The sequence below is a fragment of the Protopterus annectens genome, chromosome 7.part1 (genome assembly GCF_019279795.1).
Source record: "Protopterus annectens isolate FY-2018-M chromosome 7.part1, PAN1.0, whole genome shotgun sequence".
Lineage (NCBI taxonomy): Eukaryota > Metazoa > Chordata > Ceratodontiformes > Protopteridae > Protopterus > Protopterus annectens.
Genome location: NC_056740.1, coordinates 406,504,732 through 406,532,631, shown reverse-complemented (window position 1 = coordinate 406,532,631; position 27,900 = coordinate 406,504,732). Strand labels below are relative to the sequence as shown.

General features: G+C 38.8%; 1 protein-coding gene across 1 annotated transcript in view; it reads right to left on the bottom strand.

The window, feature by feature from the left end:
- The window catches only part of CDHR4 (cadherin related family member 4), a 764,521-nt gene that overhangs the window by 232,048 nt on the left and 504,573 nt on the right, over positions 1-27,900 (bottom strand). Inside the window, exon 14 of the mRNA XM_044078501.1 lies at positions 484-628. Within this exon, the coding sequence (XP_043934436.1) occupies positions 484-628 (145 nt within the window). The remainder of the gene's footprint in view (positions 1-483; positions 629-27,900) is intronic.

Genomic DNA, 27,900 nt, shown 5'->3' with positions numbered 1-27,900 from the left:
TATGTGTGCATGTTTGTGTGTATGTATGTATGTTTGTGTGTGTGTGTTTGCGTCTTTGTGTGTGTGTGTGTGTGTGTGTGTGTGTGTGTGTGTGTGTGTGTGTGTTTGAGTGTGTGTTTGTGTTCATGTATATGCATCCTACAACAGACTTGTGTCATGTACAGGATTAGTTCTCTGCGTTACACTCAATGAGTGCCAGGCTAGGCTATAGACCTCTCACATTACTCAATATCATAATGTGGGTTCTGGAATATTAATGTATGTGCTAGTCAAGAAAACAGACTGCTTTCATTTCTTTCTTGCATATCCTTGCATGGATAGAATAGTGCAACATGTCTGCCATAGGATGCTAACATCAAAGCTACTCAGTACGATATGTCAATGCTCTTCCATACAATTAGCAATTATGTAAGCAGCACTTAACATGAACTACACAAAGTACAATAAAAGGAAATAGAACAAACATTTGCATGTAAATACTACCTCCAGAAATTCTGAATGTGTGCACGAAGTTGATGTCTCCGTCTGTACATGTTACTGTTAGCACAGGGTCACGAGCGCTTAATGTAGAATAAATGGTTGTTTCATGGAATGGAGGATTACAGACGGGAGGGTTGTCATTCTCATCCTGCAATGTTCAAAGAAAATAATTAATAATTGTAATAAATCATTTTATCTTGTCTGAAATGTTAGCGTCAGATCTATCTTCATTTAGTTAGGACAGTTCATGGTTCCTCTGATAAACATTCTGGAAACTTAACCTCACTATCAATACAGTTTACAGCTGTGGTGCCAGTCTGAACATAAAGCAAGGGCTTTATAGCACCTGAAATCGCTTCATTAAAGTGATAAATCCCATTAGTATAATTTTTCTTGTATTTCATACCAAGGTCAGTGAAAGGTTAAAATGTGACAATCAGCTTTTCTTCTTCTCAAAAAAGATTGCACCCTTGTAATTTAGTGTTCAATGCAAATAATTATTTCTTAGCAAAGTATTTGTTTCACTGTGTTCCAAAATAAATATTTAAGTACAGTCTATATTTCCAGCATTTAACAAATTAAATATAAGTAGTTATAACATTTGTTTTTTTTTTGTAATTTGGTTTAAATGTGGAGTTAACTGTCTCACTTATCCTACTCCTCAAAGTCTCAGCGTTTCTGCCCTCAACAGCAAAGCCAAGACCAGCAGCTATTTGAGACTCATGCTTACATTTCTTCAGGGGTGCGTTACAATGGCAACTTGTAAACTTTCACTTGGCAACATCTAGTAATAGAAATGACTGAGGATATGGATGTCAATCAATTGTAATTTGGAATCACTCCTGTACAGGGGAAGACAGAGTGTTTTGTTCACCATAAATTAAGACATAAAACTGTACAACTATCTAACACAGACAGCTGCTTCTAATAAGTTTAGAAGAAATTAATTATAACGTGGATGCTGTTGATTTAAGAAAACTGTAATTTAGAAACTTCATGCATACAAAAGATATGTGAGATAACCTGTCATATGGTACTGTTATGCAATTGTATATTTCCTGACTGCTTAGAATAACCCCTACTGTGATATGTCAAGAAAGTATGGCTAAGTAGTGTATGCCTTCACAAATTTGTTTATTTTTATTTGTATTTTTTCACCAAGAAAGTCCAACTGGGGTGGAGACTCCTTTTCACTGGAGGCCTGGGGAGAAAAGCTACAATCAGTGTACAGTACACATTGCAACAAAGATACATAAAAGTATACAGTATAGTTGAACACATTTGTTTATTGCATACATAGAGAACATAGAAAATTATATAAAGGCTGTTCATGAGGTTAGCAATATAATGGAATATTGCCCCACAGAATATGCTGTTATAGTAGTAACTGCAGGGGCTGAATCAGTAAGTAAGATAATATATATACATAGTGCAAATGGCATTAGACCATATCACTTTCTGAAAGTAGTTTTTTCTTTTGATGGACTGAGTTGAAGCTAGGGAAATTTAAGTTACACTAAGAGGAACTTATACGTGAGTACCTAATGGCACTGTAGCAATATCTAAACAGGAAGGTCCCATGTGACTACATCAGGAAAAGGAAATTTAGATGGAGTTAGTGACAGATCCCGGATTTCCTGAAATATGATTTTAGTGAGGACTTGAAAAGTTTGGGTGTGCTGATTTGTTAAATGGAGGTGGTAAGGGAGTTCCAGATTTTAGCAACATATCTAGAGTAAAGGGAATCACTTTGAGAGGTGAGGCCAAGAATTTATAAGAGGAATGGAGTTTTCTAATGGGAATATATCACTGAAGAAAATTGTCATCATTATTTAACAATGCAAGCTCCACTAATCCCTGTTATCTTCGGGGTGCCTAAACTTCATAAGAATATTTATGATCCTCCTCTGTGTCCTATTATAGATGGTCGTAAATCAATTACCTATGCTTGTGCTAAATGGGTAGATCTCAGGCTTAAAGAAGCATTGAAACTGGAAGTTCAAATTTGCCGTGACTCTTGACATGTTTTACAACATCTTAATAAAATACCCTTTGATGCAACTTATAAGTTTCTTACAGTAGATATAATGGACCTTTATACTGTAATTCCGCAGGATGTGGGTATAAAATGGGTAAGAGATTTTTTGCTATTGAAACAAGTCCCAGGCAAAGATATCGACCTGATTGTTTCCCTGTTAGACATAGTATTAAGTAACAACTTTTTCATGTTTAAAGGTGAATTTTTTTACAGAAATCAGGCATTGTCATGGGTTCTCCATGCGGAGGTAGTTTCACCAACTCAGTCATGGTCTTTTGGGAACGCACATATTTATTTTCCCATTCTCTTTTTAAAAACATGGACATCTGGTACACACGTTACCAGGATGACATGTTTTTTATCATGAAAGGCAATATGGACGATGCTAAAAATCTAGTGGAAACTATGGCCACTTTTACGCCATTTTTGGAATTTACATTTCAATTCAATGAAGATAAAATTAATTTTTTAGACATCCTTTTAAGTAAGGATGTGTCCAATAACAAATGTAGGACAACTATATACAGAAAAACATCTCTATAGTAATTATTTTTTACATTTTACAAGCAATCATTCATATTTTCAAAAAAGAGGCGTTGTAAAGGGCCAGTTGGTTACAGCCTCGAGGATGTCCTCTAATGATGATGATTTTGTTACAGAATGTAACCATTTACGAAATATGTTTATCAATCGTGGCTACCCCTTAATGTATAGCTTGATTAAAGAAATCAGGTCTAAGAGACATGGGAGATCTTTAGGTCCTATTTTGATCAGAGGTTACCTGAGTGTTAATGAATCGGACTTTCACAGCACGGTTGTAATGAATGATATGCATGTAGTCCAAATGGACAATTCTAAATACATAACCAGTTTTTTGACACAGTTTAATGACATCTCAGATGAACTCAGAGACATTTTATGTTACAACTGGGACCTTATTTTACAAGACCAAAGTGCTAGCAATATTCTTGGTCCTAAACCTTTAATCACTTTTAAAAAAGGTCCTAACTTAAAAATGTTATTTGAGATACCGCAAAATAAATACAAATATAAGCACATTAAGGGTATGTTTAAATGCGGTAGATGTAAATATTGTAAATATATTAAAACTGGTTTACACTTTAACATTAGAGGAATTCAATATTTAGTTAACGATAAATATACTTGTGAAAGTCAAGGGGTCATTTATTTAGCCACTTGTAAATTATGGCCAGAATTTTACTTGGGCAAAACAGAACATCAACTTAAACAACGCATCTATGAACATATATATAGCATCTCTAGAGGCATCCAGACTAATGCACTAGCAAGACATATTAGTGAATTTAGTACACATAGTTTTGAATTCATAGTTGTGCAGAGTCTTTTGAGGAACCCAAGAGGAGGACCATGGCACCTCAAATTAGAAGAAGAGGAACTTTTGTGGCAGTTACAATCTAATGCACATGTTTATCCCGGACTTAATGATGCCTGTTCTATAAAATGTTTACTCAGACTGAGAGCTTTAGAATGTTGAACAACATTTTTTTATACAAAATATAAGAAATATATATTTTTATATTTTATTTTTGATATGTAATATTTTAAATAAAATATATAATATTCAGTAATAAGGAACAATTATCTTGAAGGCCTGGTATAATGTTTAATATAATAAGGTCTTTTCATCTGCTTTTTTATGAGCGTATCATATCATGTTATGTGTTTTTAAATGTAAGGGTAACTTTAACAGTTCAATTGATTAATTAAACTGGTTAATTAATTGGTGTTTTTTAACACTATAAATATGGTTTGCCATTGTGTACCAATTTGTCTGAGGAAGTGCACGCATTTGTAGTGCATGAAAGCGCTTACAAATAAAGTTTATGTGGATTTGTGGACTTGTGGATTCCACTTTTTTTTCCTTTGGTTTCTTTTTTTTTTTCCTTTGTTTTTATTTAGTAGATGGAGTTAGTGACAGATCCCGGATTTCCTGAAATATAATTTTAGTGAGGACTTGAAAAGTTTGGGAGTGCTGATTTGTTAAAAGGAGGTTGTAAGGGAGTTTCAGATTTTAGCAACATATCTAGAGTAAAGGGAATCACTTTGAGAGGTGAGGCCAAGAATTTATAAGAGGAATGAAGTTTTCTAATGGGAATATATCACTGAAGAAAATTGTTAAGGGACAGGCAGGTTTCTAGGATATGTAAAATTGTATGTACTTTCTTGGGTTGACAGTTTGTGTCTTTCGGCTTTTCCCGGTTAGGGGTCGCCACAGCGGAACTCCGGTCCGCTAATGATTGGCAGTTGATTTTTATGTACCGGCTTGCCAGGCCTGATGCACAACCTTCAACGAAGGTACGCCCATTCACGCATGTCTCTACGCAGAAGACGCTCTAGCTGAGAATCAAAAGTAATTGAGGAAATTGTGATGTTCAAGCCACATGAGTTGTTTTCTATCAGTATATTGGTGAGTTTTGTTGTTTATTCTGGCAGTGAACTTAACTATTTTATTGTATCACCATTTAACAGAATTTTGTCAGTGGAAAAATCCATGGAAATTTGTGCAGATGGGAACAACATATGACAGAATGGGAGGTAAGTAGGCCTTTGCTGTGCATTATGCACTGTATAGCAGTCCAGGTTTTTAGTTTGTTTTCTTGACTAGTTGGGCACAAAGGTCACATTTTAGATTCTCATTAATGACATCAGTTAGGAGCTCAAATTAATGGTACCACAAATGGAAAAAAGGTAAATATATACACACACACACACACACACACATATATATATATATATATATATATATATATATATATATATATATATATATATATATGGGTCTACTGCTTTTAATCAAATGTCATTTGGCTGAAAATGATTTCAGGCAGCCCACTTCACTGAAACCTCATTTGACTGAAAGCACATTTGGTCGAATTACATTTGGTCGAAAATGGTATTTAGCCCCTGCTCCACTGCAGTGCGACCTTGAAGTGAGAATATAAAATTGGGGTGTGTGTGTGGGGGGCGTAGCCTCCTCCACATTTTGCAGCACATTTTTACTTATATCTTTTAATGTATTTTTAATGGATAAACATGCATATAATAGTGCATAAACTGTGATTATGTGTGTGGGGGGTGCCCCCCCCCCAACTTTATATTACCATCACCAGCCTGAACATAAATGCCTACATCATGAGATGAGTTGCCAAATGGCTCATGGACAGAACCCACATGGTAAGAGTTGCGGGAGCTAGGTCTGACTTTAAACCGGTTACAAGTGGCGTTCCCTAAGGCTCAGTCCTAGGACCCCTCTTGTTCGGCAAATATTTCTCAGAGGTACAGGCAAGCACAGGAGGACTATGGCTGACCAAGTTCACAGACGACTGCAAACTAGGGGCTATAGTTTACTCTCTGGCTGACACAGACATCCTCCAAAAGGGTCTCACTGAGACAGATACCTGGTGTCAAAACCATGGCCTCAAGCTAAATGCCAAAAAGTGCATAGTCATCCCCTTTGGAAAAAACAAAGTACCCACAAACTACCACATAGGTGGTAGCCCCCTAAATACAGAAGACATAATAAAGGATCTGGGGACCCAAGTAGATAGTGAACTCTCCTTTGATAATCACATTGCCAAAGTGGTTAGAAAATCCTTCTATGTAGCCCACCTAATCACAAAAGGGTTTGCATCCAGATCGAAAGAGGTCATTGGGCCCCTCTATGCATCACTCATCAGACCCATCATAGAGTACAATGCCCCATTTGGGATGTACCTTACAAGACACGTGCAACAACTGGAAAGACCACAGAAGTACCTCACCAAGAGGATCACTGGCCTCAAGCAGGTGCCCTGTGCAACTCGACTGAAGAAACTCCAGCTGTACTCAGTTACATACCACCTACTCAGAGGTGATCTCTGCCTGACATACAAGGCCATGTCCAACCCAGAATTGATGGACATGCTCCACCTAAAAATAAACATATCCACTCGAGCCACACATTCCAGGGTTTAAACCTCACCACAACAATAAATAGGACGTGCTGGAGGGATAGATTCCTGTCCCAGAGGCTTCCCATGCTCTGGAACGAGATTCCAGTCTACATTAGGCAGAGCTCCTCACTAACCCTCTTCAAAAGAAACCTTAACGAGTGGATGGGAAACAGAAAGTTTACCCCAGGGATCACTTCAGTGGCTCTGCTGGACAGAGGCACAGGAAACTAATCTAAGGGGGCAGCGAAAGCCAACAAATTCTGGATAGGATTATAAATGCCTTCGGGCAGATAGCCTAGTACCTACCTATGAACCTATATTCTCACTTCAGGGTCACACTACTGTGGGGCAGGGGCTAAATACCATTTTCAACTAAATGTGCTTTCAGTCAAATGGGGTTTCAGTGAAGTGGGCTGCCTGCAATCATTTTCAACCAAATGTAATTCGACCAAATATAGTAGACGCATATATATATATATATATATATATATATATATAAAACAGTGTAATGAACCTACTTCATAGGTTCATAGATTAGTACTAGGCTAACGCCCTTGCAAACCATTTTAAGCCTAGCCAATTATTCCCTGCAAGATTCAAACACTGTACCTTGTGTTTGTAAGGCAAACACCTTAACCATTAGGCCACCCTCCCAATATATATATAGTTTATGGTTTAGTACAAAGTTGGATTGTTTGAGCCAGGCTTCAGTGGAAGTGAAGGGGAGTTGTTTAATAGTCTCAAGCTCACAGAATGTCTTGGCACTGCAGATTACAGCTGAATTGTCAGCAAGCTAGATAAGGGCTGAGTTAGTGGAGGCATGTCGAAGGTTGTTCATAAATATGTTGAAAAGTAAGGGGTCAAGTACTAAACCTTGGACACTGTTATGGGAAGAAAGGTGGATATGGACTATTGCTATTTTTCAGTTTGGATCCCATTAGCAAGATAAGCATTAAACCATTTTAGTGCAAAGGGGGGGCAGACTGAGGCAGGAGAGTTGGCAGAGAAATTTGGACTGAAAGTGTATCAAAATCTTTTGACAAGCCAAGAAAGACTGAAGACATAAGGATATTATAATTTCTGTGCCTGTGAATGGTGTAAAGGAAAAACAGAATAGCTCAAATAAACTACCCAAGCTGCTTTTACCTCAGTTGAATCCTGCCTTCATAATAATCACCTCTCTCTTAACCCCAAGAAAACAAAACTTATGGTCTTCACCCCCAAAAGAAATTCAACCATTAACTTAGCTGACTTTCAAATTCTCTCACTTAACTCTACTAAAATTGAGTTAGTTACCCACACTGATCTATTAGGGGTAATCATAGATGAAAATCTCAAATTCGATCATCACATTCAAAATAACATAAGCAAAACCCATAATAAACTGGGGCTGCTATATAGACATAGCAAAATTCCTCTCCCTCCCTTCTAAACAAGCGCTAGCTCTTTCATACCTTCTCCCTACACTTACTTCTGGAGCTCCGCTATTAACTAATCTGCAGTCCTCCTTAATAACAAAATTATAAACATGCTATAAGATTGCTGCATTTGCTGCTAATAGTTCAAAGTCAAAGTCAAAGTAAACTTTATTGTCATACAGATCAACACAGAGGAAAAAGTGCGTGTCACTGCATGAAATTTCGATACTCGGGCTCGTACCACAAGAATTATAGTTTACAGACGGAAGATTAATAATAATTTAAAAACACTGAAATAGAAATCAAAAATAAGATACTAAAAATAAACACAATAAAGTATAAAGTGTAAAGTGAGCTATGCAGATAACAATGACATATTGCACATAAATAATGTTTGTTTACCCATTTAGCAGGTTAGGCTATGGGTTTGTTGTTTAGCAGTCTGATAATAATAATAATAATAATAATAATAATAATAACAATAATAATAATAATAATAACAATAATAATGACAATAATGACAATAATAATAATGACAATAATAATAATAATAACAATAATAATGACAATAATAACAATAATAATAATAACAATAATAATAATAATAATAATAATAATAACAATAATAATAATAATAATAATAACAATGACAATAATAATAATAGTAACAATAACAATAATAATGACAATAATAACAATAATAATAATAATAATAATAATAATAATAATAATAATAATAATAATAATAAAAGTTGTCACTCCACTCTCCATTGTCTTTCTCTTAAGCAACTTCAATGGCTCGAACTCCCCCACTACTTTCTCCTCCTCCTGCTCTCAGTCTCTCAAAAACCTATGTATAAACCTCATGACTGTTCAGCACTCAGCTCCCTCCTTACCCTTTATACCCCATCCTGTTCCCTAAGCTCTGAAAACAAATACCTTCTCCAAGTACACAACCCCAAACTACCTGCAGGTCAATTATTGTACTCCTGGACAATCTCCAGAACTTGGAATAACTTTCCAGTATCTTTATGCCTTCAACCAAGACTTTCCAGCTTCAAACACATGCTGCATAGTCACCTCTATTCCATGTGGAGCTGTAACTGCTCATTTCCAGCCTCAGTCATTACCTAAACTCAATGCTCCAGTTTATTTCTATGTAGACTTATTAGATTTCTTTATTTAATCCTAATATATAATGTGAAAGTAATTTTGTTTTGCAAGTAACTTTTTGTATCTTCCTTAGTTTTAATCTCTTTATCCTAAAATACATCTTTGTAAAAAATAGGTTCATAGAATAGTACTAGGCTAATAGCCTTTGTGGGCCATTTTAAGCCTAGCCAATTTCCCTATGTGAGAATCAAACCCTGCACCTTTGGTTTATAAGACAAACACCTAAATCATTGTGACAACCTCCCTTTTGTTCAAACTTTCTTAGTTTGTTAATTTTGCTCTTGTTTTGTATTCTATGTAAATTCTCTGGAGCTCTTCTCCTCAGGCCTCCACTGAAAATGAGCTAGCCTGGCCCAATGGACTTTCACAGTAAACAAATGTCGATTAATAAATAGATAAATAAATAAATAAATGTTATTGTTTGAAAGACAGATTAGTAATTGAGAGTGGATATATTTCCTTTGTTTGGAACACAGATTAGTAATTGATATCGGATATATTTTTGTTGTTTGAAAGACATAGTTATAATTGAAAGTGGATGTATTTCTTAAAGATCTGAGACAGAGAACAGAGTAGAGCAATGTGTCTGAAGTTAGAGAGTTCAGTAGAGAAACCACCTTTGTGTAGTGGCAGGATGTAGAATTGTTTTCATGAGGTAGAGAATGGGGATTCCAGTTTATAATATTTGATACAGAATAAGCAATGGCATCTGCACCTAGTTTGAAGTATAGGTTCATGGGTTAGTACTAAGCTAACTGCTGTTGCGAGTCATTTCAAGCCTAGTCATTTATCCCTTGTGAGACTCAAACCCTGCACCTTGTGTTTGTAAGGCAAACACTTTAACCATTAGGCCACCCTCCCAACCTTATTTTACAGGGAGGTTATCTAGGGTGCGAGTTCTGGTTTTAGTTTAGTAATATATCACTTTATCATGGTGATGGGTACAGGCTGGAGTGAGAAATAGTTAGGGCTGTTGGAAAACTTGTTGGAGGGATTAGATTATGTGTTTAGTATGTGCTGTGGCTGCACTGATGAAATGACAGGGAGATGGGCATAATGGTTAAGGTGTTTACCTTACAGACACAGTGTGTAGGGTTTGATTCTCACATAGGATAATTGGCTAGGCTTATAATGGCCCACAAGGGCAGTTAGCTTTGTACTAATCTAAAGATACATGCTACATTGAAGGCAATTTCAGTGGGTAGGGGTTGATTGTGAGGGTTCCAGGAGGAAACTGATGGTTGACCAGAGCATTTTAGGAGTTTTATAATGTAGGTGACTTTGTTGTTTGTTATATTTCACAGGGGATTACAGGATTAGAATTGTTAATAGATGGAAAATTTGTTGGAGGGATTAGATTATGTGTTTAGTATGTGCTGTGGCTGCACTGATGTAATAGGCTCCCCTACCCTGAGAGCCATATGTTAGAAATTCCTTGCCACTGTACCTCTTAGGATTTCCTATCCTTAGTAAGCCACACCCTTCCTCTCCTTAGTAAGCCACACCCTTCCTCTCCTTAGTAAGCCACACCCTTTCCCTTTTCCTGTCACTTCAGCTCTGGATTTAGTTATACACTGCATTCTATGTTCCCCACCTACTGCGTCTGCTGTATGTAAATCTGTTTACTTGTATTGTGTGGCCTTCTGTAGCCACATGCTTTGATTGATATTTTGGCCATCTTAATGTGCACAAGCTCTCTGACTTTTTTGTTTCTTACCGTTGATACATGTTTTATGGAAGGTGGGGGGGGACTTGATATATTGTTATATACCTTAACCTAAACTAGGCTGTTTCTGCTCTTACTCAGTGTGGCTGGCTTGCGGAAAATCTAGGTTGGCAGACTCCTGATCATATTTGGTATTTATAATTTGTGTTATCTGGCATTGTGTTGCTTCCATAGCAGAGGTCTCCTGCAACACCCAGCTGACCTCTTGGAATCCTGCCAAATAATAATAATGGAGTAACAGGGATATAATAACAGGGACTTTTTTAGTCTGTGACGGCCTGATGACTTTAACATCTTCTTCAGCAATGCTTTCTACATTACTTCCATTTCCACTTGCTGAATCTTCCCACAAATTCTTCATTCTGTTCTCCTTGATCTCTACATCCTGTAATATCTGCTATCATGGGTTACAGTACTGTATAATATCCAGAGGTTCTTGAGCTAGTGACCAAAAAATATCTACTGCACTCTCTTCTGAATCAGCTTTTCTGACCTGTTTGAAGGGGAAAAGTTTTCTTCATTGACCCTTCAGGACCTGACTATGATATTGTATATATTAAAGAGCTGACTTCAGAATAACACAAATCTTCTGCAGAGGCCTGCATTTTGGTCAGCAACCTTCCTGCAGCCTGTAACTTGTCAGTTTATTGCACCAGCTGTGGTTTTTTCTGGTCAGCAGTTCTATCATTTAACTTCTGTGCAGATTCTAGAAAGAGTTTAATGTGTAGTTCCATTGCAGAGAGTCACAAGTCTATGTCCATAGCAGATGCTTTAAACTTCTTGAAGCAGTCTGAGATTTCAGCTATCACAAGCTTCAGCTCTTTAGCTCTTGAGATTGGAGCTTCAGTTACAAGTTGTCTAAAGAGGTGGGGAGTTATTTTGCATAATGTACTAGATGGTTACTATGCAACACTGTAGCAGTTGCCATACCAGTGCTTTTGGATGGCATGGCATTCTTGGGCTGCTTTAACTGTGTGGGTCAAATTCTTTGCTCTCTGGTAGAAGATTCTACAAAAACGTTTTTCAGTTTAAGTCCGGGATTCCCTGACACTCTTCTCTGGCATGGAGGTGTCCCTTGTATTGCCTGCAGACTTTACAGATAGACATACCTCTCAGCTGTTCATGTTCTTGATCTGTTCCTTATAAAACTATTGATTTCTGACAAATCATTGAGGATTAAAGTCATTAAATATTGACAGACATTTGAGTTTCAAAATTCATATCATTAAGAAAATTTAGGACAACACAGTCCCTTTTATTCTAGTAGCTCTCCAAGTTTATAAGAGCAATATTTAAGTTTGTCCCTATTTTTGGGCCTTAGACCCTCCCCTTATTTTTGTGTTTGTCCAGATTTCTTGTGCTAAGAGGTTGAGAGGTACACAGGTAAGCAAGATGCATAGTTGCACGCTGGACGTATGACACAAAATCCTTTAACCAAGATTTAAATGGCATCATTTGGAAAGGAAAGCATGAAAGGTGGTCTTTTTTCATCCATAATGTTGCCAGTTTTAGTTTCATTGATTCATCCATTCTAAGATTACCCAGTTAATCTCATTCAAGATTGCTTGGGAGATGCAGTCTCTTGGCAGAGAAAATAATCCTGAATGTGGCGGCTTCATCTCATCAAAGAATTCACACACTCACTCTATATAATAGAACACAAATACTGCACACCCCTCCCACTGGCAATTTGGAGAATCACCAATTCACCTATGTAACATATTTGGAATGTAAGAGGAAACAGAAGCACCTAGCAACAACCCGCATGGACCCATGCAGGCTATGCATAATCTGCTGGTTACACACCCCAGCTGTGCACTGGACTGGAAATCAAATACTGTGAGGCAACAGTGACAACTTCTACACCACAATCTATCCATCTATTGCATTTTTACACATGGGGTCAGGGTGTCACATCAACAGTGACCATCATCTAGAGCCAATATTAACACTGCTGGGTGGCTAGCCTGCAGCAGAACCACTACACCACAATGCCACAAATGTCACACAATTTTGTTTGAAAACACAAATGTAAATTCTGTTACGGATGATAATATCCCTTTACTCCAAAGAGTTCAGTGGTTAATACTCTTATTTATTTATTTATTTTTTATTTATGTATTTACATTTGTTGACTGGGAGTGTCCGACTGGACGTAGGTCCATTTTCAGCGGAGGCCCAGGGAGAAAAGCTCCACAGTTAAAATAAGCAGACAGTAGTTACATTGAATTACATAGCGATTAATTTAACATAGCAATTACTTACAACATATTTACAGATGAAGAACATAGTACATCAGTAGACAACTAGAATCTTTATCTGTGAAGTACATAACAGACATTAACAAATGTTACAATAAGAAGTTCCTGCTGTATAATAAGTACTAGGCTTATGAGCATCTGAGCTTGCTATAATCAAGGTAGTTAGTGGAGTGGAAAGAAAGTTTGTGGTTGGATGGGGTGGGTGATATTAGAGTGGGAGTTGCAAGGGCATAGCCAGCATGCTTTTAGGTGCGCTTTTAGTAAAGTTTTGAAGTGGGTGCATGATGGTACTGTGGTAATTGTGGGTGGAAGGGAGTTCCATAATTTGGCTATGGTGCAAGAGAATAGTGCTTCACCAGCAGAGTTATTGACTTTAGTGATCTGCAAGTGGTTTTTGTTGCTGGATCTTAGTGATCTAGTGGTGCAATAGGGTTGGAGTAGATTCTGGAGGGATGGGACATTTAGTGGATGGTTTACTAGTTTGTGGGTGAGTGAGAGTTGATACCACTGAAGGAGGTGAGGGAGTTCAAGCCAGCCCACTTCAGCAAGTGAGAGACAGTGGTGACTACAGTAGGATGCCCCTGTGGCAAATTTGACGATTTTGTTGTAGCAGGTCTCTAGCTTGTTTAGATCGCATTGCCTTAGGTTGGTATATATTGGAGAGGCATAAAGTAGGGTGGAGATAAGGTGGGAATTTGCTATTGAAATCTTTGCTGCTTTGGTGAGAAGTTGCTTATTTCTGTATAACGCTCCTTGTTTTTTGTGGACTTTTTTATGGTCATGGATATGTGAATGTCAAATTTTACTTTATTGTCTATTTCCACTCCTAGTAATTTGGTGTGTTCAGTTGGGTATATAGTGGTGTTGTCTTTTGCTGTGATGTTAAAGTGAGAGTTGTTTTGAGTATGTTTGGTGGGTTGGAAGATGAGTAGTTTAGTTTTGCTTGCTATGCTTGGTTTGCCAGTTTGTCTCTTGGATAGAGTACCTCCTTTGTATAGTCTGTATATCCTCTATGTGTTTCGGTGACATTTCTACAGGGTACTCTGTCTCATAGATGCATCATATATGAGTTAGTGATCTTACTAAGTGATCCTAGGTGTGCATGCCATTGTACGAGTGAGTGTGTGTAACTTGTCAGTTGTTATAAATATATATATATATATATATATATATATATATATATATATATATATATATATATATATCTATATATATATGAGAGAAGATATATATATGTATACATATATATATATATATACCTATCTCTCTCTCTCTCTCTCTCTATATATATATATATATATATATGTGTGTGTGTGTGTGTGTGTGTGTGTGTGTGTGTGTGTGTGTGTGTGTGTGTGTGAGTGTGCCAGTTGATCGAGTTTTCAGAAATTTGAAATTCATATGGTTGAGACTATATGCTCGAGTTTTTGAAAACTCAAAGCTTTTGAATGGAGATTGCAGTACAGACAGGATTGGGAAATTTACTCATTTCCTCACTGTAGTGCAATCTTGCAGTTGGTATATATAATTTGCAGGGGGGTGCCCCCCTGTAAAAATGTAAAAAAAGTAGATTTTTTGGGGTTATTTTTGGGATGTTCTACTTTTCGGAAACTCAGTCATATGGTCTTGTCTGTATGAATTTTAACTTTCTGAAAACTTGATATAGATATATATATATATATATATATATATATATATATATATATGGGTCTACTTTGTTTTGCTGAATCTCATTTCACTGAATTTCATTTCACCCCGACCACATCGCTGAAAACACAAATTACTGAAAACTCATTTCACTGAATCTCATTTCACTGAACCGCAGTTAGTAATATATGGCACTGTGTAGAGTACTGTAAGGCAATTAAAAGGTATATGCTCTTTTCCCCACTGTAGTGTGATCCTGGAGTTAGTATATATAGTTAGGGGGGGGGGTCTGTGGACGGTGTGGGGGTTGTCGCCCCCACCTTTTTTGTTTTATATTGCATTTTAACAAAAACTTCAAAACAATACATTTTAAACAATAGACATGTATAGTTACAATACCAGTGACTAACTCTTGCCAGAAAATAATATGTACTCAAACAAAGTGGGATGCTATGTCCCAACACTGCCCAATGTGGGGGGCTGTGCCCCCCAACTATATATACTAACTCCAGGATCGCACTACAGTGGGGAAAAGGGCATATACCTTTTACATGCCTTACAGTACTCTACACAGTGCCATATATACTAACTGCAGTTCAGTGAAATGAGATTCAGTGAAATGAGTTTTCAGTAAAGTGGTCGGGGTGAAATGAAATTCAGTGAAATGACATTAAATGAAACAAAATATATATATATATATATATATATATATATATATATATATATATATATATATATGTGTGTGTGTGTGTGTGTGTGTGTATGTATATATATTGTAATGGATTCCTGTCCTGTTCAGGATTAGATTAGTTTTTCTGCCTTAGGCCTACTGAGTGCTGGGATAGGCATCGATTCCCCAGGACCCTGAACTGGATTAGGTAGGTGACTAGAGAATGAATGAATACACAACAGAATGAACACTTTAGGCCTGTTGAAAAGTTGAAACAAATAATCTTACTAAACATGAAGCATATATTCCTCCAGTTTACCTGGACAGCATTTTGCTCTGTCATAATTATTATCACTTCTTTATCTTTAAAGTTTGCAGCTCATAGTTTAAATGTTTAAATTAAACAATATGTACTAAACATATATAGAAACACTAGAGTCTACATTGTGCAGAACCTTGAACCTCCTGTAATTGTGGACTATGGAATATATACAAATAAGAACATACCAGGATTTTAGCTACATGGCTACAGAATGTCTGTGACTTTTTAATTTTGTCTTTTTAAGTCCATATGGGTGCATTCAGCCAAACCCCACCTAGATTTATGCATGTATGATTTGGTCTTTTTTTTTTACCTTTACAGTGCAGCATAACTGAATTGTTTAGCTATCCTTTACAGACACAGAGTTTAAACTCAAGTATGATGTACATAAACTTTAGAGTACCTGGAAAATATCCCAAAAAGTATCCAAACTTTATTATTGTTTTGCTTTGTTGAGTAAATGACTGTCATTTGTTGTTGTTGTTGTTGTTGTAAAATGCTATATACAAGTTCTAATTAAAGCCAACACTGGTAGCATTAAAAAAAGAAAATATGCACTCTGACAGGTTTCAAAAATCATTTTATGGTAGTTGGGGAGAGAGAACCAAATAATGGGATACTTTTATGACTGTGGGGGCCCTGGTCCATTATCCTGCCTAGGGCTCCATTATCCTGCCTAGGGCCCCATTTGTTCATGTGGTGGCCCTGGTCCATTACCCTGATTAGGGCTCCATTTTTTTCCATGTGGTGGCTCTGGTCCATTATCCTGCCTAGGGCCACATTTGTGCATGTGGGGGCCCTGGTCTATAATCCTGCCTAGGGACCCATTTGTTCATGTGGTGGCCCTGGTCCATTAGCCTGACTAGGGCTCCATGTTTTTCCATGTGGTGGCTCTGGTCCATTATCCTGCCTAGGGCCACATTTGTGCATGTGGGGGCCCTGGTCCATTATCCTGCCTAGGGCCCCATTTGTTCATGTGGTGGCCCTGGTCCATTAGCCTGACTAGGGCTCAATTTTTTCCATGTGGTGGCTTTGGTCCATTATCCTGCCTAGGGCCACATTTGTGCATGTGGGGGCCCTGGTCTATTATCCTGCTTAGGGCCCGATTTGTCTGTGATCTGGTTCTGACTATGAGTACAAGAGCAGTTATCAGCACACTGAAGGAATTTTTTTTATACATTAAATTATTTATTGATTTCTTTATTCAGTTTGGTTACCGGGGTGGAGCGCTGATCCAAATGAACTTATTTCGGTCTCAGCCCAGACAAACATGAATGATGCTAGACAAGCAAGTTAACAAGGATTATTATGAATATAAACAAAATGTGTATGAAGATAACAATGAATCAGTAACAGTAATAATAATAAAGTGCAGGGGACAACAGGAAGGGTTAAGGAGGGAAGAAAGACAAAGAGAGCTAAATAGTGAAAGGATACAGCACACATTGTAAAATATAAGAAAAGTAAGGTAAGGCCCACAGAAATTAACTATATACAATGTGGAAAATATGTCACATGTTAAAGGAAAAAATGTGAGAAAGACAAAGGTGCCTAACTGGTGAAGGGCAGAGAGGGGAATTAGATGATGTGCCAGAGGGAAAATATTTGCAAATTGACTTATAGATGATATGATCTTTAAGCTGTGAACAAAATTATGGTTCTGAGGTGAAGTCTTTAAGATTAGCAGGGATGGAGTTTCAGAGTCTGAGACATGGGCTGGAGAAGACATGGTTAGTGCAATGAAGTCTGGTTTTGAAACATTCAAGAAGTGGACCAGAGTGGTTAAGACTTGCAGGTTGTAACTACGGGGGTGTCATCTAAAGAGGTTAGATGCAAGGTAAGCATGGGATTGTTCTTTGAGGAGCTTGTACAGCTGTAATTCAAGAATCAGGTTGGGCCACTTTTGGGCAGATAGCCAACTGGCTTTATTAGGGGTGATACGATGATGATCATTTCTGGGGAGAGGATAATGAAATGACAACAGAGTTGCTTATAATTTGGATAGCTGGAGGAGTTTTACTTGGCTGCTGCTGTTACAACCAGTGGAAGTTCATATTCAAGTTGGACAAGTAGACTGCCTTTGCCTATGACATTCCTGATTGGTCTGGAGAGAAAGGGGAAATGTTATAGGACCGAATAGGAGGCAATTAATTTTCCTCTGTATTTTTTCTGGGTGAAGATGAAAGTTCAGTGTGGGATCAAGCCAAATACCAAGGTATTTGATGGAGATCACTTGATCCTTTAGGTAGTCGAGATGGTTATGGAGAAGATGTGATTGAGAGGTTTTTCTGCTATTTAGTGGAAGTATCAAATGGTATAGGCTGTTGGTCCAGATGACATACCTGTGGAAGCATGGAGGTGTTTAGGTGAAATGGCAGTGGAGTTTCTAACCAGATTGTTTAATGAAATCTTGGAAAGTGAGAGGATGCCTGAGGAATGGAGAAACAGTGTTTTGGTACCAATTTTTAAGAATAAGGGTGATGTGCAGAGCTGTAGTAACTACAGAGGGATTCACTTGATCAGTCACAGCATGAAGTTATGGGAAAGAGTAGTGGAAGCTAGGTTAAGAAGGGACATGATGATTAGTGATCAGCAGTATGGTTTCATGCTGGGAAAGAGCACTACAGATGTGATGTTTGCTCTGAGAGTGTTAATGGAGAAGTACAGAGAAGGTCAGAAGGAGTTGCATTGTGTTTTTGCAGACTTAGAGAAAGCATATGACAGGGTGCCTAGAGAGGAGTTGTGGTATTGTATTTGGAAGTCGAGAGTGTCAGAAAAGTATGTAAGAGTGGTACAGGATATGTACGAGGGTAGTGTGACAGCGTTGAGGTCTGTGGTGGGAGTGATGGATTCATTTAAGGTGGCGGTGGGATTACATCAAGGATCAGCTCTGAGCCCTTTCTTATTTGCAATGCTGATGGACAGGTTGACAGATGAGATCAGACAGGAGTCCCCGTGGACTATGATGTTTGCAGTTGACACTGTGATCTGTAGTAAGAGTAGATAACAGGTGGAGGAGGCCCTAGATAGATGAACATATGCTCTAGAGAGAACAGGAATGAAGGTCAGCAGGACTAAGACAGAATATATGTGTGTGAATGAGAGGGAGGATAGAAGAATGGTGAGGAACGCCAGGAGTAGAGGTGGCAAAGGTGGATGAGTTTAAATACTTGGGATCAACAGTTCAGAGTAATGGTGAGTGTGGAAGAGAGGTGAAGAAGAGAGTACAGGCAGGATGGATTGGGTGGAGAAGAGTGTCAGGAGTGATTTGTGACAGACGAGTATCAGTAAGAGTGAAAGGGAAGGTCTACAAGAGGGTAGTGAGACCAGCTATGTTATATGGGTTGGAGACAGTGGCACTGACAAAAAGGCAGGAGTTAGAGCTGGATGTGGTAGAGTTAAAGATGTTAAGATTTGCACTGTGTGTGACTTGGAATAAGTATATTAGAGGGTCAGCCCAGGTTGGAATGTTTGGAGACAAAGCCAGAGAGGCAAGATTACGTTGGTTTGGACATGTGCTGAGGAGGGATGCTGAGCATATTGGGAAAAAGATGCTAAGGGTGAAGCTACCAGGTAACAGGAAAAGAGGAAGGCCTAAGATAAGGTTTATGAATGTGGTGAGAGAGGACATGCAGGTTGTTGGTGTGACAGAGCAAGATGCAGAGGACAGGAAGAAATGGCAACAGATGATCCGCTGTGGCAACCCCAAACGGGAACAGCCGAAAGAAGATGATGATCAAACGGTATTGTTTTAGTTTTGGAAGTGTTCAGAATTAACTTTTTGTTATTAAGCCATTTGATAATAGAAAGATGCCAGCTTGTAGCTGTAGTTGTTGTATGGCAGAGGAGAGCAGGTTTGAGTAAAACCAGACTATGTCATCATCATAAAGTAACAGAAGCAAGGTGAGGGAGGCTAAATGAGAGTTTATTAATGAAAATGGAAAAAGGAAGGGAAGTCAGACTGGAGCCCTGAGGGACTCCTTTAAGAGGAAGGGTAGAGAAGCAGAGAGGGTGTTCTGAAACTGAGCACAGATGTACTGATTGGAATAATCATGTTTAAGTCAGGGAGCTGTATCTGGGCTAATTCCAGTTTAAGTTAGGAGATCTAACTGAATGTTATGGTCAACCAGATCAAAAACTACAGCGAGGTCAATAAGAATGGCTTCAGTGAGGAGGCCTTTGTCCATAGCCAAGACAACGTTATCTGTAAGAGTCCAGAGTACTGTATATGTGCTCCTACCAGCCCAAAAGCCATGCTGTTTTGAGGATAGCTGATGATAGTGGGAGATGTAATGGTTGAATGGGTTGACACAAACTATGTAGCATCATCTGCCATATATAGGTATTCCTTAATTTGTAAACAAGATAGTAAACCTTCCTTTGATTTGCTGGCCAGTTATAGTTGTTATATGTAATATCCTCAGTATCTCAATGATAGTAAGCCACTGCTACTAAATAACTTTTGCCTTCAAATTTCCTTAAGTCAGCAGCTTTCTTTTGCCAAGCTGTTAATAATGGCTTTGTCCTCTGGGATGGTTTATGTATCATACAGAATTGCTACTTGTATACAAGGTTTGCAATGTAAATATTAATGACAGGACTGCATACTGACATTCTGTCTCTTTTAAGAATCCATGGCATCATTTGTGTATCTTATTTCTCACTTCAGCATGTTGTGACACAAGGACGCTACTATTGTGTTATAGTACATTAGCAAACCATCTTGTTCAGACAGTTGTGCTCTGACAGACTAGTACTGTTGGATTAAACATTTCATCTGTGCTCAACAGTTGCCTATCTGTCTCAGACATATTTGGAAATAATTTGTAACTTACAGTCATTGTACTGCTTGTTTCTATTTCTCTAGCCTTTTGGTAGTCACTGGTTAAGCTTTCACAATGCTCTGTACTGTGGCAGCAACATCTTCTATATCTGACAACATCTGGTCATATATCAGATTTCTGAATAATGTCACAAACCTGGAAACTCACACAAGTGAAAAAACAAACTTACAAACACACTGCACCTGCTGCAGCACATGTGGGCCACAGCTACTCTAATCAACACTCACTATTATCGGTTAGGTAACATCATCACCATAGCACCACCTCAGCCCTTCTCTGCTTTACACATACCATAGCTGATGCCCTTGACAACAATAAACTAGTTTCCTGTCTCTTCCTAGACCTTTCTAAAACTTTCGATACTGTCTCTCATCCTTTACTACTATCCAAACTAACCAAGTTACACCTGTCTCCCTTTTGTCTCACTTGGTTCAGTAGCTACCTATCTGGCAGAGAACAATCAGTTAAATGGCTCTCTTCCTCCTCTCCTTTCCTTCCCATCTCCACGGGTGTTCCACACTGCTCCATCCTGGGACCCCTGCTATTTAATATTTTTACTAACGATCTTTATACCTCTTGCAAAGAATCCTCACTCACTCAATATGCAGACAACTCCACACTTATATCCATCTCTATCAATATCACGGAACTTCACTCCCTAATCCAGCAATCCCTACTTTCCACTGAACAATGGCTCTCCAGCAGTTTACTAATCCTTAATCCCAAAAAGACCAAACTCCTACTTTTTCTCCCCCACTCTCTCTCTCATCACAAAACTTCTTTTGTCATCACATCCTCAAACAATACAAGTATCCATCCTGATCTCCACACAAAACTCCTAGGGGTCATTATTGATGATGAACTAAACTTTAACCTACATATCCTACACTGTATAAAAAAAAAAAAAAAACACCAGAAATTAGGCATGTTATATCGGAATAGAATATTTCTAACACCTGAATCTAGACTTACCCTAGGTCAAGCACTCCTCCTCCCCTCCCTCTTATATGCTGCCCCAGTCCTTACCAATATACAGGCCACCACTCTAAACAAACTCATACAAACCTACCATAAAATAGCCAGATTCATTACTAACTCCCCTTACAATACTCATCACTGCATTGCACTAAACTCTCTTCAATGGCTTGAGCTGCCTCACCTTCGACAACTTTATCAGTTTCACATGCTACAATCTATACTCTTTAAACCCACCAACTGTCCATCTCTCTCTTCCCTAGTCTGTATCTACACCCCTTCTAGGTCCCTCCGAACTTCTAACCAACATTTACTGGAAATCTACCAACCTAAAAAGTCCATAGGGAAACTACTTTATAAGCACTTTGTTGTCCTTGCCTGGAACAAACTTCCTCTCAATCTACGGTCCATTTCCCACATTTCTCACTTTAAAAATGAACTAAAACATCACCTTCTCAAGTCTAGAACCTGCCATTGGCATGACCCCACCTAGTCTTATCCCTTTATAATTAGTACCCTTTGTTACTGTACTCACAAAATGACCTGTAATGCGTGTATATAACTTCATATACCTACCAGATGAGTATTGAACTATTTAATGGAAAACGATGCTACTCAACTTTTGTGTTTTACAATTAACTATATGCATACTATACCAATATTTGTATACAATGTCTCTATATCTAATTGCTGTTCTGTACTTTTTGTGTATAATTGTACTATGCTTTACAAATGTACCACTGGAGCTTTTCTTCTCGGGTTTCCACTGAAAATGGGCCACAAGCCCAGCTGGACAAACCCGGTCAACAAATGTCAATAAATAAATGAATATAATAAATAATCATAATATTTTAGCACTGGAACAGATGCTACCATTCAACAGCTTGTTATTACTTAACTTCATTCACAGTTACTTATCCACACTAATCTAGCATAAATATGGCTAGAACCCAGAGTGATGTAACTGCCTCCTGCCTGCAATGTGTCTTCCGTGTTCAGAAGAAAACTTAAAAACTCTGTTTATTTTTAAATGCTGCAAAATTAACTTTTGTTGTGAAAGCGGAAATGTTTTGCAGCCTTTAACCTTGACCTTTAAGGAGAACTACACCACATACCCTGGAGGCGAATTTGTGATTACACCTGCAGTTGTCAAGACTAGATATAAAGGTAGCTAAACTGTTGCATTATTTGATATACAAAGAAAGTTTATTCCATAGGTAAGGGATGCATTGGGTTAGGTATCTCTAGTGCCTGCAGATCCTATTTATATGCCATTGAAGGCTAACATCTTAAGTGTTAGTATTCATGGTAGCACCATTTTTGGGTTCAGGTGCCTAGGCAGCGAGACATTTCCCTGTGGTACATTTGACTGGGGTCACATGGCTGAAGTGACAGTTAGCCGCAAAGAAATATGGCTGTTTGCAAATTCCCTGTAGGCAGAGAGAAGCACATACTGCCATGCTCACAGCGTTAATAACCAAATGCATGGAGGCAGAAGAAGTAATGAGTGTTGTGCTCAGTGTAGAGTAAAAACTTGTGTAACTACAACATTTAGACGTGTGCTACAGCATGGAGGAATTCCTGCAGGCTACTGTAGTCACATTTATGTTCCAGTAAGCATTTTAGGTAATGTTCCCTAGTGAATGTAAAGGGGGTAATGGTCCACACACACCGATAATAAAGGCACTGCTCATTGTAAACTGCATTTGTACTGCCTCTGACATGCCCTCTGGCCAGCCTGCTGCTGATGCCTGCCATATTGCCTGCTGTCTCATGTTTCCTTGGGGACCCTGGACATTGTTTTCCCCTTGTGACTTTGGCTCTTGAAGTTGCGGGCATGGCAAAACATTCTTTCCTTTGCTGACAGGGAATCTGCAAAAGCCATATTTCTGTGCAGCTGTCACTTCAGCCATGTGTCCCCAGTCAAATGTACCACAGGGAAATGTCTCGCTGCCTAGGCACCTGAACCCGTTCTGATACCCTTGATAAGTGTAAGCATGGGCCTGGGAGATGAACCATTTACAGGTTACAAACCAGGGAAGAATTTCCAGTTTCCCATCCAGTTGTCTAAGTTGCACTTGAATTGGGTTAGGGAGGAACTTTGCTTCACATAGATGGGAAGCCTGTTCCATAGACGGGGTAGTCTCTGGGATACATACCTATCTCTCTAACAGGTCCTATTTATATCACAGGCAAGGTTTTAGTCTTAACAACAGGTAATTCTGGTGCTGTTTGTTTTGTGGATATGCAGGAGATCCATCAGAGAGGGGTCTGACAATGCCCTGTATGCCAGGCATAGATCTACCCTCAAAAGCCTGTAGAAGTAGAAAAAAAAATCATTTGCTTTTACTGCATTTGTCTTTCCTCCTACTTTAGTTTGCTTTTCTTAAAAGTACTCAATTTTATTTATTCTGCTGCATTTATTACTGCTTGGTAGTAGCCTGATTAAATTGTAACTGTTATTCTAAGTCTTTTGGTTTAAGCACTTGGGTTTCATACAGGCTGTTTTACATTAAGAAGGTTTGTGGTCTGCACTGTTGTGGCAGGACAGATAGCTTATATCATTCTAAGCTGGGAATGATTAAATTGTAACTGTTATTCTAAGTCTTTTGGTTTAAGCACTTGGGCTTCATACAGGCTGTTTTACATTAAGAAGGTTTGTGGTCTGAACTGTTGTGGCAGGACAGATAGCTTACATCCTTCTAAGCTGGGAATTGCTGATTGAAGGCCCAGTGTCTGCTATTCTAAAAGTGTATTAGTTCTGGCTTAAGCACTTGGGCTTTAGGCCAGTTATTCTACATTAAGAAGGTTTGTGGTCTGCACTCTTGTGGGAGGAGAGGCTGGATTCTACCCTTCTGAGCTGGGAATATCTGGTCACAGGCTTACTGTGCCTGCTTATTTGAACTGTTTCTTTCTGAAATTGGTGTGGCTTGTCGCTGTAGCATAGACCAGAATCAGGCCTGCTGAATCTAGCTTTGTTTGTATAACTTGAGCACTGATCCAGGCCATCTTTTTTGGAGAAGGTTCTCCTGCACCATAGTAAGCAGAGGTGTGCAGTTAGAACTTGTCTGATTGAAGACTGCTGGAACAGGGCTCAGTTTTGAGCGTTTTTTCTGGTTAATTGGGTAACTTGTTTAAATCAGTTTGTTCATTTTTTATTGCTTTATATATATATATATATATATATATATATATATATATATATATATATATATATATGGATTCACTACTGAATCCCAAAATAACACAATCCCAAAGACCTAAATACCGAGACTATAAGCCCAAAACCCAACATTACCACTATAAGCCCAAAACCCAACATTACCGAAATATTAAAACCGCGAAATTCAAAATTGCGAAAGTACTACATATATACAGCACACACACAAACATACACACACCCTCCCCCATAAACAAACAAACCACCCTACACTAAAGATAAGCAGCCCCCCCTGCACTACATGGGGGCTGTGCCCACACCCCCTACTTTAATATTCTAACTCCGAGATCGCACAAACATACACACAAGGCAAATTCACACCCACACATTACAGCCCCTCACACACACACACACACACACACACACACACACACACACACACACACACACAGAGTCACACCACAGTCACAACAGACACTTACACATATTAAAGCCCCTCACAAACACACTTACACACACATACTTACCTGAACCGCAACACCAGAAGCGCTAACTCAAAATCCCTTAACATCGGGATTTTGAATTTCGCGCTTCTGGTCTTTCGGTAATGTGGGGTTTCGGCTACATGGTCTCAAGCTTTTGAAATTCGAAATTCAGTAGTGTTCCCATATATATATATATATATATATATATATATATATATATATATATATATATTGTACTTTATTCATCTGCTTTTACTGTATTTGTGTTTCTTCCTACTTTATTACTAGTGGCATTTACAACTCTGATCTGCGATATATAACAATAAGTATCCTTTTCTGTGCATTTAAAGTGCTTTTTGAGTGTATCTGCTTTATTTTCTAAAAAAAAAAAAAAAAAAAAAAAATATATATATACTTGTTTCCCGCCTTTCTAAGCTAGTATAGCCAGTTTTCAGGTTAGTGCTGAATTCAGGGCTGTGTTACAAATCTCTGTGTTTGCCCATACCTTACTTGGATAGAAGGAAGTTCTCTGTTCACCTGTGAGAGAAGGGAGCTTTGAGCAGCCTGTCTGTCCCTGGAGGAGTGGTTTCATCCCAGAAAGTAGTAGTTTATTGGCCATTTTGGGCTAATTTCTATCTCTTTCATTTCCTGCTATAAATACAGTATTTGCCTGGTTTTGTGCGCCGGGCAGCACTGGTTAGCTAGGGTAAAAGTATTCCCGGCTCCACAAAGTCTCCTCTTCAATTTTTCCCTTGGAACTGGACAAACTTTCAACTTAAGCACTCAAGCCACTCATTTCTCAGCCTGGCACTTACTCAAAATGTATAGCAAGCCCTTATAAACCATAGCACTAGACCCTCCTGTACTGTACAGAAGGACAAGGCTCTCTATTCGACCTTATCAGCCATCCAGTAAGACAGTTCACTGTACCTATCCAGGCATGTCCAAAGGGCAGTTTCAGGTGTACTCTCCAGTCCAACTGGTGAAACTGGGCATTTTCAGGAAATGTTACAACTGCCTCATGTACACAGACAACCCCGTCCTCCTGCCACCAAACACTAATACATGTGAGAGATGCAATTATACAGCCAAACTGGAGGCTAAGCTCTCTCAACCCAAGACTGGACCAGGCAGTCAAGAGTAGAAGGGAATTACTTGCATCACACCACCTGTCTCACATAAACCCATTAAAGCAGCACTGGAAAAAAAACACACATAAATACATGAAAACATACTCGAAGGCTCTAAATAAAGATCTGCAAAACCAACAGAGATCTCCAAAGCAAACATCCAAGCAACCTCCACCCACCAACACAAACCATGAAACACATACTTCACAAAACCAGTGTGCCATGCAATCACAGCCCTTAAGGCAAAATAACATACCCAATATACTAGTAATAGGTGACTCTATAGTCAGGCACACTGACGTGCCACTCACTAGGCTGAATAAGGAGAAGTTTTCTGTTAGCTGCCTGTCGGGTGCCAGGATCTGCCACATAACACAAGCACTCAGGTCACTACAGAACAAGTACAAATATGACTCTGTCATTGTCCATGTTGGTGTGAATGACCTGAGCCGTACCTCTCTAGACTACATGAAAAGAGACACGGAAGAGCTCTCTGATCACGTAGCCCATGCCTGTATGACCTTGACCCTGAGTAGCATCCTGCCCTCACCAAGAATGATACCACGGTATAAAGAAAATATTCTCAATTTCAACAATTGGCTAAGTTTCTGGTATCATTCAAAGGGGATCCAGTGTCTGTCCGCCTGGGATGACATGCTCAACAAGCCATGTTGCTTTGCTAGAGATGGCTTGCACCTGTCACCCTTAGGCTTTCGAATACTGGCCAAGGCTCTTGCCACCCCCATAGTGCCTCTTTTAGGCAAGGCTCAAAAGACAAACCTGCCGCCATAAATAGCACAAGTAACAAAAAATGAGGGTAGTGCTACTCAATACCAGAAGTCTGAACCTCAAAATGCATGCACTCGAGGCACTCCTCAGTATGGAGAAAATCGATATATGTGCAGTAACAGAAACCTGGTTTAAGGCTCCAGAGAGCACCCCAGCACTACCAGGCTACAACTCATACCAAACATTTCGGCCACAGAACCCAAACCGAAATACAAAAGGCGGGGGCGTATCCATATTCATCAAGGATACCCACACTTCCAGGTTAGTGGCATGGCACGATACTTCAGAGATCATCCATGTGCAACTAACAATGGGCAAAACTGCAATTCAAATTGTAGCTTGCTACAGATCACCCACCATGTCCCAGGACCCCATTCCACATTCCTGGAAACACTGGGAAACATAAAGGTCCTACCAAACACCCTAATATTGGGTGATTTCAATTATCCAAACATTAACTGGGAGAACTGCTCAAGTACTAACTTCCTTGCCCAACATTCCCTAGAATTTACAAACTCAAACACCCTGGTTCAACTGGTCAACACTCCCACCAGAGGTGACAACATATTGGACCTTGTCATCACCAACATGGGTGACCGGTATTCCACACCAGAGGTCAACCCCTCACTGATTAGATCTGACCATAAACAAATCACTTTGGATAACCACATTCCGTCCCCACCCCAGACAAGAAAACCACCGTAAAAAACTTTTCAAAAACAAACTTCACGTTACTTAAGACTGAGGTGGAAAGTTTCAAAGCCCCCATGCTGAAGGATAACACTGTCCAAGCTGCAAAAATCTTTAC